This window comes from Aricia agestis, chromosome 2 (genome assembly GCF_905147365.1).
Source record: "Aricia agestis chromosome 2, ilAriAges1.1, whole genome shotgun sequence".
In the NCBI taxonomy this organism is placed as follows: Eukaryota; Metazoa; Arthropoda; class Insecta; order Lepidoptera; family Lycaenidae; genus Aricia; species Aricia agestis.
The window spans coordinates 12871751-12885842 of NC_056407.1; the positions used below are offsets into that span (position 1 = coordinate 12871751).

The 14092-nt window shown below is 35.7% G+C and overlaps 1 protein-coding gene across 1 annotated transcript; it reads right to left on the reverse strand.

Moving 5' to 3' along the window:
* Positions 1-2148: 2148 nt before the first annotated feature.
* On the reverse strand, positions 2149-5495 carry LOC121739460 (acylphosphatase-2-like). Its single transcript, XM_042131949.1, has 3 exons — positions 5308-5495; positions 2895-3021; positions 2149-2282 (listed from the first exon to the last, which is right to left on the reverse strand). Exons 1-3 carry the CDS (start codon positions 5369-5371, stop codon positions 2168-2170), a joined length of 306 nt encoding a protein of 101 aa, XP_041987883.1. The 5' UTR covers positions 5372-5495; the 3' UTR covers positions 2149-2167.
* Positions 5496-14092: the final 8597 nt, after the last annotated feature.

Sequence of the window (14092 nt, forward strand, 5' to 3'; positions counted from 1 at the left end):
AATTATATCACTTCAAAACTCATAAATAGTTGGAGATTATCATGTTACGAGTAAGTGTCTAAACACACTAGGTCGAAAATACGCGGCCGAAGTTCGGCATGATTAACGTAATCAATATATAGCGTAATGTCAAATGAGCTACGCATACAATATAATGCGACGTAATGTCGGCATGGTGTGTCATCAGCAATTTAAAACATTGCATTGTTTAGACACTAAGAGTTACCAAGACGTTTTCCGATGAAATTATAATAGTCTGTTTCTTTCCAAGAATTCAATTTTAATCTTATGTTAACAGAATGCAGGCGAGTATCTTTCACATAGCTCCTACACTAAAAAGGTAAATGACCGCTGGTGCCACCTTAAATTATTGTCCTGACTATAGCTGTACTATTATTTTGTAAATAATTTAAGTGTTAGATATTATGGAATGTCAAGTAATTACTTCGTCTGACACTTCTGTGATCCTTCAATCCTTTAAAGCTTTCGGGGCTTTATTATGCTAGTCATTTACTCAAATTAAAGTGGTATAAAACTAAAACCTAACGCCTAAAAAGAAATAACATTCCTTTTATCCACTTTAAGTTCTATCTTTTTCGTTAAGAACGATTTAACAATTCAGGTAGATGTACTATCAAAGAAGTTGATTCCTAGGCAGACGGCGGACCTAAGTAATTTGGTCGCGTTATGTCAAACCCATTCGACCGATCACAGCTAACATTGAATTAACATAAGCCGACCAAATGACGTAGGTCCGTCAACTGCCTAGGAATCAATTTCCTTGATGGTACCTATAGTAAATGTTAAAGTTGAATTAATTGTTAAAGATGATTCTTGTGTAAGTTTGAGTAATTGCGATTAAAAAGATGTCATACCTAATCGATAAGCAAAAACTTAAAAATATTTACCATGTAAATGAAATCTTGCGAGAATATTATCCGATGACTTATCAAGAAATTTCGACCATGATCTTATACTGTACCTACTAGCTATAAATTACGTATCAAAAGAATGCATTAAGTATTTGAGTGGCATGCACAGATACTTCTGCACTTTTAAGTGTACAATTTATTACTTATATTTAAATGACATTGTGAATGTCTCATTAAAATAATTAATTGTTATCACTGCGGTTGACTCTATATTTTAAGTCCCTGCACTCAGTAAATGTTAGAGCGGTCACTCATCTAGGATCTAGTTTTTATTATTCGTAGGATGGATCGTTTGAAACTAGTGACCGCTTTTATAAATGTTTACGTTATACATAGTACCTTATGGTTTAACAATCCGAATAAGAAAGTTGACAATCTTTGTTTTGTATGAAAATAACTTGTGATGTACGTATGAACAATTGAAGAACTACTTTTGTTTAGCACTATATTTAACTGTATAGTCGAGCTGTACTAATACTTTTGTAAAACCAACATATACGTAAACCCTTAATTTTATATTAATTAGGTACCTTTATATGTTAATGCTAAGAAAATGTATTTCATACTTCGAAAACATTCCAGGAATTGTATAAATTAGCACTTAAGTTTATGTACATAGAGTATTACGAGTAAAAGATTAAATCAATAAATAGTTTTACGAATTTACTTGTAGTTTCACTACGATTGACTTCTCAAAAGCTAATTACAGCAAACCCTATAATTAACAGTAGTTTAAAACCTAAGTCCTGAACCTATTTTCATCACTCATCAATATTGCTCCACTGAATTGATCGAAAACCAAGTTATCGAGACGAGAGTCTTGCTAATTCAAAATTTTATTGATTTTGTTAAATTTTAGGGAATTAAATTTTTAGATCGCAAGGGTTTTCACACGATATTTTTTGACAAATCTCATACAATTGTAACAATATTGAAATCACCTTGAGGAACAACCCTGAAATGGTTTATGGTCACCTACAATTAATTATTATTGTTGTGAACTAGTGAATACTTTATTAATTTATATTTGAGCCAATAAATCGATTGGGATACCCGAAGAACGTTCATAAGTAGATTCTAAAGTTACTTTTGTAACAAATCCAATAGATTCAGACTAATGATTGTCTTGGTATAAATCTACTTAGGCAGTTATCCCAAAAATATTTTCCTGTGATCGTCACAATAATATAAAAGTAATAAATCATGACACCAGTTAATAGATTTACAGTATATTTTCAGAAGCGTATACTAAAGTCGTGGTAGTCGAGCCGCGACAGATACTGCCAGTTAGTGAGGTCGCACTTCTCTATCTTGCAGCCAGGGGAGCCGGTCGTGCTGAGCCAGTCAATCCTGAAATTTACATTACAAAAACGTTAAAACATAGAAATTATTCAGTAAAATATAAAATAATAGATTAAGATTACAAGAGAATTATGGAAGTACGTCTACGATAAAATGGAAGCTACAAAGTTTACAAAATATTGTAGTATAGCACGATACGATACTAAGTACAAAATATTATAGTCTTGTCGTCGGCTGGGGAAAAATGTTGACCATTGTCCTACAATAAATAGACTAGGCATGTTTGTATTTTTCACAAGCACACCTTAATATTGCTAACCGGTTCAGGTGTGCGTGGAAATGATATAAGTACCTACTAATATTTTCCTTTGTGAGTGTCCGAAAGGGACAAGTAAATGGACAATTTTTTTTAGTCCTGCCATTCGTCTAGATAATATATTGTCTGGGACATAGTTTCATAAGCATTTCGTAGCCTACCATTTAGTTTTAGTTTGCTAATATTTTCTATGATTTCAATGAGATCATAATATTTTTTCTGATATTTAATGAACCCTTCCGCGTCTCACATAAATATTAAGATATGTTCCTGCTCGTAGTTATAATATAATTTAAAAAAATATATAATTTGAAGTTACTAAAAAAATATTTGAATCATCTTACATCTGATCCAGGGTCTGTTTCGGTCCTTGTATCTTGCCCACTATGGTGCCTTTCTTGGAGTTCTTCACCCAACCTCCTAAGCCAAGATCCTCAGCGATATCTTTACAATATTTTATGAAATTGCAACCTGAAATTAAACACGTAAAAGTTGCCATTAAACTCGAAAACACAGTTTTAAGGTTTTTGTGAGCTTTTTATTCCTGCGACGCGAGTTACGACGCTACGTAGGACGTAGATGTTCTACGAATAGTCGATCTACTTCTACGTATTAAGTGCCAATATATTATAGTAAGTATTAAGTGCCAATATATAGTAAGTATTAAGTGCCAATGTTGATCTTGATTAACAAGCTCAGCATTGACGGCTTTATGGTCCAGGAGATGTCAATCTCAAAAGTAAACGTAAAAAACGTTTGCCTTAAGTGTATTCAATAGAAATTTTTTTACCTTTCAAGAAAAAAATACGCAAACTATTTTTTTTGGTCGGAAGAGCGTCAGGCAAACCTTTTTAAGTATGTGATGAGGGAGGTAATTTTGCCCTCATTACGTAACATGTTTTTTTTTTAATTTGTTCATTGCAATGTCCACTTTAAGATTATCTTGGTTTGCGAGCTCACAAACAGCCGAAAAATATGTTCGGCAAACCACTTTGACTCTGAAGTCATTTTCAAAAATTATAATCAATAAAATCCATGCACGCAGCTATGAGGACGCTTTCGAGATTGACAGCTCCCGGAGCAATGATTGAATGTTACGTTAATTGCAAGTTGCAACAAATAATAAAAATCGGCCAAGTGCGAGTCGGACTCGCGCACGAAGAGTTCCGTACCATCATAGAGTAAGCCACAAATTTTGTTTTTGTATGGGAGCCCCCTCATTTTTTAATTTTATTTTAATATTATTACCAACTGAGCTTAAGATGAGATGGTACTGCTACTATTACGATATTCATAAAGTATGGTTACTCAAATAAGTTTATTATTTACTAAAAGATGTTGTTTGCAAATTGCAATTAAATAACTTCAACAGTTATATTCTGTCTTTCAGCTTACAGCATTCGGCACAGTACAGCGGTTATAGCGAGAAGAATTAATGGACAGAAAAGCAGATCTAAGATGCTTTTGCAATTATTTTATTATTTGAATAATAGCGCTCATAGCAGTAGTAAACAATAATACAATTTATATCGTTCATTGAAACCGACCTCAATACAATCATCTAAATATATCTTCGTTTCAAGTGCTAGCGGTGCATAAATCATACTAAACTGCTGATATCTCTTTCAATGATTTTGAATTTATCTCGTATTGTAACTATGAAGGCGAAAGATATAATATAAAGTTATGTAAAAGTTTATAAGAATAACATTAGTGAAACACACTTTTCTTGCACTATTTCCACAATAACTACTTAGCTAAAAGCCGAGCTTTCTGAGGGCTCGCGTCGTTTTTCTGCGAGTAATATAAAGAGTTAATAATTTTTAAGGCAGTTTTTTTTCATATTTCAACAGTAACCAAACCTTGACTGACCGATGATAACACAACTACAAATAAATAAAAATTATTTTGTTAAAGCACAAATCAATAGGCGTGATAGTTTTTCCGTAAAGTGTACCAGAAAATGTACAGGTTGTGGGATATACTAAAGCTCGCTTCGCTCGCCCTGATTACATACTTTGATTTAAATTTAGCAATTCTTCACTTGTAAAATACACAACCAGTTTTCACAAAGTTGTATTTTACAAAAATATAGGTAATTAATTATAGTGAAAATTGTGCAAGAAAATATAGTGTGTTTCATTAATATTGAACTTAAATTTCCATCAAGAACTTACAATACTTACAATCAATTATTTCTTATATTATGTTTTAGAAGCATTAAAACGATTAGCAAACTTTATTAAGGTCTTCTTTAAATGAGTTTTCGGGGAAAATACAAGTACATAAGACCTGACAAGAATATACCTATCCAACATATTGTATGGCAGTATTAGCAAATAATTATACACCTTCAGTCCACAAATGACTAAAGCAAAATCATAATTCAAGTTTTTAAATCAACTCAACTTTTGGCCCCTGCTGCTAAGAGCGTCCCTTTACTTGACAGATATCAGCTTGTCTAAACACAACCGCTTTGAAAGATTAGTGTTCAGTAATCAGGTAGGGTATAATGTAGTTAGAACGTGTAAATATTACGAAAAATGTTTAAGAGCATAAAACCACAACATGTAAGAGTATTAACTATGATGGCCAAGAGTGCAAAATCATTAATTAATCGAGTATCTAGTCAAAAAAAGTTTCCGTACATCCTTTGGCGTTCTCAAAACCACTAGGGCAATATCAAAGAAAAAAAGAATCAATGTTTCATGCTACCTAATTATGTTGTACCTAACAGGGAACTAAAAAAATACAAACCTTGAACCTGTCCATACACCTCGAACTCCACGCTCTTCAGAATATACGGGTCTTCACCACTCATTTTCACTCTGAAAAAAAAAACACTTTCAAAAATCGAATTGGCAGCGTACGCGCACTGTTTTGATGCCGCCCGCCCAGATACCAATGTCCGCCGCCCTACATATCGTCGATATACCCACTACAATTAACATCGGCATCCGATTATGTGATTGGCGACAAAAATAGATATTCGTATCAATTTCATTCATTGCCAAGTTCAGATTCAATAAACAATTAGTCTAATTTGTAATCAGTGCCGGATTTAATGGCCGGATTATTTCGGGCCCTTTTACGTGTAATTTAGCTTTGAAAGTTTGTTTTCATCACCTCAAAAGTTACCTAATTATAATGAGATCAACAGAAAAAAAAACAAAGAAAGAAATTGGATAACGTCTTATTGTTTCTGATGTTTTGTAAAGCTACGTAGTTAAGTAACAATTTCATCTCAACCAATATTATAAAGGCGAATGGTTGTGACTTGTGAGTTTGTATGTTTGTAACTTCTTCACGTCTAAACGACTGGAGCGGTTTGAATATAATTTGGTACAGAGTTAGGAGGTACCCTGGATTAACGTCATAATATGCTACTTTTTACTGCGGGTAAATATCACAATAAATAATAATAAAACACTGTGACACGAGAATTATAATATTAGAGGCTACTAAGCCCATCGCGTCGTAGAGGGAGTAGCATTGCGGTCGTAGTCGTGGCGTAGACCGCGTAGAGGAAATTCAGATGCCCACAATGACTATAGCCTACCGAGTCCGACCCTGAAGTTATTAATAATGGACGTTTCGTTTAGACTGTAATTTATTTAGTCTAGTCTAGACCGTAATGCAATTTTATACAGGGAACCAAGATCTATCAATATATATATATTATGCAACGTGTCGTCTAGGGAAAAAAAATGTAACGGTACTTGAATGATTGGTTCAGATATTTTAAAGATTTAGGGAGAGTACTATAGAAGGTGGAAGTTTCTGATTTACCATAGAGCAAAATAATGTGAACTTAAATAAAGAGTTGTGCTGCCACTGAGTGACAAAGAAAAAACTTCTAGATAAGCCATCACTGCAGAACTTGTATCAGACGATAATGAAAACTTAATACTATTATTATCCGACGATTGTGACGATTGTTAAAACTTTAGTCAGGGATAGGCCATTACCATGTTAGTAGCAAAATGAAACAGTGGCCCACAAGCTGGTAGTGTACAGTGTACACGCTGTAAAACAATATTAGATACTCTGTGTCTTTTCATAAGACACAGAGTATCTAATATTGTTTTTAAAAGCACTTCAGCTTATATAAATAAGCTGAAGTGCTTTTAAAAACTCTATTTTCAAATCTTCATATTCGCATGACAGATATAGCTTGATCGAAATGTTACACTGTGGATACATCTAAATGAAGGCAGTAGGCACACATGGAAATAATTATTATTAATCACAACGAACGGATGTGGAAGAGACGAGCCCAAAGGGGCGCGGAGTGGCCGGTTCCGTTGGCAATAGCAATTATGTGATTGGCCTCTGATTGAAAAATCAGTTTCCTAATCAACCTCCTGACATTACGTCAAATGCATAGGTCCATGGACATGGGAATTAATTTGTGTCTACTGTTTGAGGACTCCTGTCCTCAAATACGAACTGTACTCGTGTACAGTTCTCTGTAATTTGGTGCAGAATAGGCAAGTTCAGTGGGTAGGGTAGGTTAGATAGTTAAGTACTTAACTGGGGTGCATAGCACACGTCTTTTCTTTACTATTTTACTTCCACACAGCAGTACGACTAGAGGGGATTTAACGATGTTTGGAATTTAAAAAATCTCTGCCGTAATTGCAATTTGCAGTATAACTTAAAAGATCTCCAATAAACCGGCAAATTACTTATTATAATACTACTTAGATACCTATTTTTATTTTTGTGGTTGATATTTTGAGAACACATCTTCAAGCTGTGTCCTCGTGTGTATAAAGCTTAACAGTTAACACAGACTACACAGTACAGAGACAATAACGTTTATTAAATTTTTGTTACTTCATCTGAAAGCTTTACATAATAATCTACGTGTGCGGTGCGTGTGTTTACCCGATTCGGCCGGCAAATGAATATTGCCTACCGTATAATATTTTTTATTGTACCGGAAACATTAACCCTACGTTACCGTCGAGTAACAAAACATGCATTATCGGCTATTATTGATTATTGTCGGTATGTTTCAAGCAGTAACTCCCACCATAGCTTGCTGTCATAATGTTATCTGCCTAGCTGGTATGCTTTTTATTTAGTAAGAGAAATCAAGCCAACATTGTCTTTCACTTCAAACCAAATCAATTTTCAAGCACCTTCGTTTCCCCAAAACTGGGGGCCCAGCAAATTGTGGACCCCTATAAATATAATATTTTGTCATAGGCCTGGAGATACTGACACAAAATTCTTGGTCATTTGTACCAGGGGTATAATTACGTAAAGGCAAAAAGGAAAATGATGGTCATAGCGCTCGCACTGGCAGCCCAAACGCGTGGGCGTTAATCGAACGTGTCGGATAAATAACGAGTGTCGAACGATTTGTTCCACAAAAATGCTTGTATTTTCAGATAGTCGAAAAAAAATAAGTAGGCGAAAGCGTAATGCTATACTTGTCGGGTGCGGCTTACAGCCCGCCATACCGACGCGAATACGTTAATAAAAAAATTGAACCATTTGTACCAAGCTAATTTTTGCATAGCTAATCATCGTCGAGTAGCCATACACGAACTTTTCCGACAGCGCCCAATGGCTGCCATACCACTGCAAAGGTGTAATTATAATAACACCTTTGCAGTGGTATGGCAGCAGCAGCAAATCGTTTGGCAAAAAAAAAAAAAATTTTTTTTTGCCAAACGATTTGCCCGACTACAGACCAAATACGTCCGACGTAGACCCATCTCGAGACAGGGGTCTCCACTCTCCACACACCTACACGGACCACTTTGAGAATATGTCTTCAAAAGCCCGCCTGGATGCGTTCTGGAAATATGTCTTCAAAAGTTCGCGTGGATGCGTTCCTAATAATTATTTTGTGCCTACATCACCTACAAAATGTGGTAATATGATAACCGTTTAACCGTTTTGTATGGTCAATGAATGTATAACACTACTAACAACATCATTTCAGTTACGTTTAAACGGTTTAAAGGAATTTGAACGAAAAGTTTCTTACTACGCCGAATATTTTTTTTTAGTCGATCTGTTATAGTCAAAGTCCGATACACAGTCTCTTCGCGGAAGGACTGGTTTATCCTAGGTTTGGCCAAAGCCGTCAGGCGATCCCCGAAATACATTTCAATTTTGCCCTTTGCCTGAAGTATTTTTAGTCAAACCCAGGAACTCCTAACTTTTCAGTCAAACGTGGAAAGTAAATTATTCTGTTTCGGTTTTGGCCTACTCAATCCTAGAAGCGACTGCAAAACTCGGTCAAACGTTGATCTGAACATGCTTAAACAGGTTCATAATGTCTCTCGCGGTGTTCGGACCGATTGTTTTGTCATTTCATGTTCGTTCATTGAGCGTGCGGGCGTGTAATTGTGTAAAATTGAAGATGAGTGAATCAAACGGTGTTGTTGTTACTAAAAACGTGGATAAAGAAGCTTTATTAAAACAATTAACATTAACATTAATGCCTCACCATGTCAGAAAAATGATTAATTTGCCACTTTAACTACCTAAGAAATTATTAAAACAATTAACATTAAAGTTAATGCCTCACCATGTCAGAAAAATGATTAATTTTCCATTTTAATTACTTAAGAAATTATTAAAACAATAAACATCAAAATTTAAAAAATGTAATTTTTTTATACCTAATCTTACAAACTAACCTCCGTATATTCCAAAGCATTTATTTATTTATTTTATACTTTATTGCACATCGTACAAAAGGCGGGCCTAATGCCACACGGCATTCTCTCAAAGCATCTCAAATATAAAAGTGAAAATCACGTAAGCTGACCAATCAGGTGTCAGAACTGGCAGAGTTAAGCGGTTAAGACTTGAAAGCTGCTTAAATGATAAAATGCTTCCAAATATACGAAGATAAGACACTTCATACCTATATCGGAGTTTGACTCGCCAAACCCCGATTTAATAAAATTGTGTTTTGACGTTTGCCTGACCAAATTAGTCCCTCCCAGGTTTGACGAAAATTGTTTAGTCAAAGGCCGAAAATTTACATTTGTTTGGGCTTTGACTAAGTCATTCAGTCTGACCTGAGGATTGACCAGTCCAACCTAGGAGCGCCGGAGCTTCGGAGTTTGCCTATAACAGATCGACTATTCTGCCGTGCAGACACTAAAGCGCAGTAAGTGCAAAATCATGATTCGGAGAAAAACGCATTTAAAGTTAAAAGACGTAAAAAATATATTAAGTAAAATGTATTTGTTTTATTCTTTGTCAACTTTATCTCAAATGGAATAACGTAAACTTAATCCTAGACGTAAAGAATGCCCTAAAAACCCCATGAATAATTTATTACAGGCATTAATACTTTTTGGTCCCCTTTACCACAGTATAGCAATATGACATATCCCTACAGTAGTGAAACGAATGTACTTGCGCAGAGCAACGGAGGGGTACCCGCGGGGAAGCGGCCGGCCCGGGCCCGCGTACACAAACTCGCGGAGTTTGTCTACCTGCGCCCACAGGGGTGACGTTGGCGCGTTGTACCTACGAATTTTGTGTTGTAAAACGATAACTTATCTTATAAACAATGGGATATTATAATAAATGTTCAGTGTACGGATGTAAATCTGATTCAAAAAACAAAATGGATTTAAATTTTCATAAATATCGGCTCACAGTTTACACTAATATTGTGTTAGCCTTGGCGGCATGTATTTGCATCTCTGTTTTATTGTTTACGTTGTAAGAAGTGTAACAAGGAGAGAAACAATATAGAATAAATTAAAAATCTGTCAAATACCCTGTTGCGTACTACCTAATTAGTACCTACCTACCCAGGTACACATATCAAGTGTAACATACCGCGCCCTTACTGCGCACGTAATAAGAGTTTTGAAGTGCTTCTGTTACACCTGACGTGTGATTAATTATTGGATATTTTATATACTCGAAATTTCGAATGCGTCTTCATTATTTTAATCCTTCGATCGTGATTCGTGGATCCTTGGAAATCTTTTGTTATTCTATTGTGTCTCGCTCACCGGTGAGCTTATGGGGCTTGATGGGTTAATGCCGACAAACTCGATAAACTCGACCGATTGTTTAATAACTGCCTCCGATTCATATTCAACCTTTGAAAATACGACCATGTTTCTTCGTATCGCTCCAAGCTACACTGGTTACCAGTACGTCAGCGCCGCTCTGTGCGGGCACTGTGTGTGCTATATTCACTGCTGCATCATCCCCATACTCCAGAATATCTCGCCCCTCACTTTCAATACCGTTGCAGCAGGCACGATAAAAACCTCCGATCCACTTCAAATCAGCTTTTAAGTTGCCCTTCTTACAAGTCAAGTTCCGTCCACTCTTCTTTTAATATCCAGGCTATTCTCCTCTGGAACGCTCTTCCTGTGTGTGGCGACGCAATTTGTTTATAGTATAAGAGACAGGCGTTTTAATGTTAAGCTATGTAAAGTTTTAAATGTTGTTTTACAGGGTATTTTTATAATTTTATTTAGACATCGGATTATATTATGCACGATCAAAGTGCCGAAATATGCATGCAAATATGCACGAAATATGGACGAAATATGCACAAAATATGCACAAAATATGCACAGTAAAGAGTTACTTTTTATTAAAAGTCGGGAGACCGCGATGTTGCCGCTGTTCATGCGCCGCCCTAAAATTGACAGCCCTTAGCCAGTAGGTAATTATATCGCCGATTGGGCCTGAGTTACCCTACTTCCCCTCCTTTTACTATGGTATTGTTTTTGTTTCGCCGCTGCCGTGCCGCGGCGCCGCGCTGCCCGCCCGCCCGGCTTGTCGTTTCATACTAGTAACTGTCTGAACCTGTTTTCGCGCCGCGCCGCGGGGCCGTGCGGTAAATATTAGGCATTGGATTAACGATTAACGGACTTCTGCATATTAACGGAAGTTAACGAGTCCGTTAATATTTTTAAAAGTTAACTTAAAAGTTAATCCGTTAATCAAAATGTTAACTCGATTAACGGATTAACGAGTTAATGCCCAGCCATGACTATTACCGTTTTAAATTTGGTTCCTTTTGATCTGTCATGTAACGTCAGCCTAGTACCGCTCAAGGTCACCTAAATATTGCAAATGTATTGGAATGTGTACCTAAGGTACACTTTTTTGACAAGTATTTTGGAGCATGTTTTTTGACGGAGTTACTTTTCCTTAGTTTTTATTATTCGTAGCTGTAGGGACTAATATTGCTATACTGTGCCTTTACTGCACAGAAAAAAACTGCGAATTACATAATATTAAAACGCAGTAAGTACTTAAAAAAGGTGCATTACTGCATTTTAGTTAGTTTTGTGTTCTGGAACATAAAAGAAGTAGTGCATACAAATGACACAGCATAATAATTTAATTATGAAAATTTTATTTTTAATAAGATAAATAAGTAGGTACTCTTTATTGTGCACACATAATATTATAACAATTTAAAGACATTTTTTAAAACACAACACAATGGCGGCGGAAATAATAATCAAATAGGATGCGTTTTTCATTTGAACTTCGTTTCTAAGCTGAAAAATTTAAAAATCTGAATCTTTAATTAATATGGCGTCATTTTAACCATTGTTGATATAAGTAGTAAAATCTAACATTGACCTCACCATGCAGTAATAATCATTATAATTGAATATCAAAATACGATTTATAATAGCCTGCAAGTACTTATTTCTTTTTGTAAAAGGTAGTTGTACGAATTGCATACATACAACTCTTTCAAAGAATACTATGCAAATACTTACTACATTTTAGTAAGTAGTTTAGATTATATCAATATAGCAATTAACTTTTTAAAATGCAGTATTATACCTGAATTTACTGTATTTTAATTATTAGTAATCCCTAGTACTGATTAAATGCAGTAAAAACTGTTTGTATGGAGTTAACATATACTTACTGCGTTTTAGTAAGGTTTTCACGTGACTGTGTGTGTATACGGAACTATTTAAAAAACAGTATTTTATTTGTATTTACTGCGTTTTAATCTGAAATCACAAAAAAATGCTTGCAGCAAGTGATTTTATTGCGATTTATATAGCAATTATGTCTTTTTGGCGGTAAAATGGGGTAGTTACTGCATTTTCAAAAAACTTTATGGTTAATTCAGCATATTTCCTACTCCCGTAAATTTTTAGCGTTCCGTAGCCAAATGGCAAAAACGGAACCCTTATTTCACATTTCCAGAAGCAATCGTTTAGCTGGTAGAAAGGGATTCCACTTTGACACACCCTTGGACCTCCACTGGACTCTAACGATTTTTTCCGCTTTGAAATATATTTCCGCTTTCCACCATATTTTTTTATATATAAGTACCACTTTGTCGTCATCGTTAATCATATTATATGCATTCTTGCCGAATTACAGCTTTGTAGGTCTTATAGTCTCTGAGCAAAACCACGGACAGACAGACGGACACACAGATACAGATAGATGGACAGACGGACGGACAGACCAAAACTATAAGGGTTCCCTGTTGACTACGGAACCCTAAAACGACGAAACACTTCGAGAAAATGTAGGTAGTGCCCTTGCGCTTCGCTTGGCTCGTCTTGGCGGGGGCACTACCGTGCGTCCAGAATCCAGATATAATTTTATACCTACCTATTAATTATTATGAACCATAGATAAAGTGTTATAGTACCTCAATGTTATGAACACTTTACGGGAAGTCCACAAATTACGTGAGGTGTTTTTTTTAATTGTCGTTATCGTACACAAGCAAGTGTAGGAAAATGATACAATATCCAGAAACGTGCTATTTTGTGTTCCCTCCAAAACTCCATCGAAAGTTTAATGGCTTCTACCACTTTACTGAATCGGCCGACTTGACTTCTTGACTGTATGTGTTGACTTAGACTTTGACTAGACTTTAGACCTGACAATATAACTATGCTGAAAATTGTATTATAAAGCCCGACCAACAAAATAAAAAACCCCGCCATATTGCGGAAATCTATGGGAACTAATTTCTTCAACTGGCAACAATCTTTATGAGATGTCATAATTGTCATCTGTCAAAGTGTGTTCTCGATTGTGCGTGTTATATTTCTTGGGCAGGGGACTCTGCTTTTTCGGTCGAGTGCCTAAACAAGTGTTTTTTTGTAGATTTGTTAATTCGTATATTTTCCAGTTTGTTTAAGTGTATTTCTTACAGTTGAAGTTCTTTTGTTGGTCATAGGTGTATAATATTGTGATTGTCTTGTTGTAAGTGTCGTTTTAGTAGCATAATACGTGTTTAACTTAGTTTAGCCGGCATGGACGCGGAACCGCCCGACCCGGGCGGCGGGAGCCTCGAAAAACAATTAGATGCACCGCTAAGTTCCAGAAAACGGGGTAACCCCGACAGCACTAACACTTCATCTAAAAGGGTAACAGACAATTCGCATTCTACTCCCTCCATTCAAATGACCTATGTATGTCCTGATTTCGAAAATAAAAAACTGTATACGAGCAATGATGTCGCACCGTTTGTAGTCCATGTCTTTAAAACAGAAACAGAATCTGGAACGCCACTAAGACCCATGGAGTTTGGACAGTT

What these genes read in the sequence shown, in the direction of transcription:
- LOC121739460 (XM_042131949.1), bottom strand. Translation starts at nt 5,371, where the DNA reads ATGAGTGGTGAAGACCCGTATATTCTGAAGAGCGTGGAGTTCGAGGTG. An exon ending in GGTGTATGGACAGGTTCAAG is followed by an intron (nt 3,022 to 5,307) that starts GTTTGTATTTTT and finishes GTTTAATTTCAG; the next exon opens with GTTGCAATTTCATAAAATAT. An exon ending in AAACAGACCCTGGATCAGAT is followed by an intron (nt 2,283 to 2,894) that starts GTAAGATGATTC and finishes TGTAAATTTCAG; the next exon opens with GATTGACTGGCTCAGCACGA.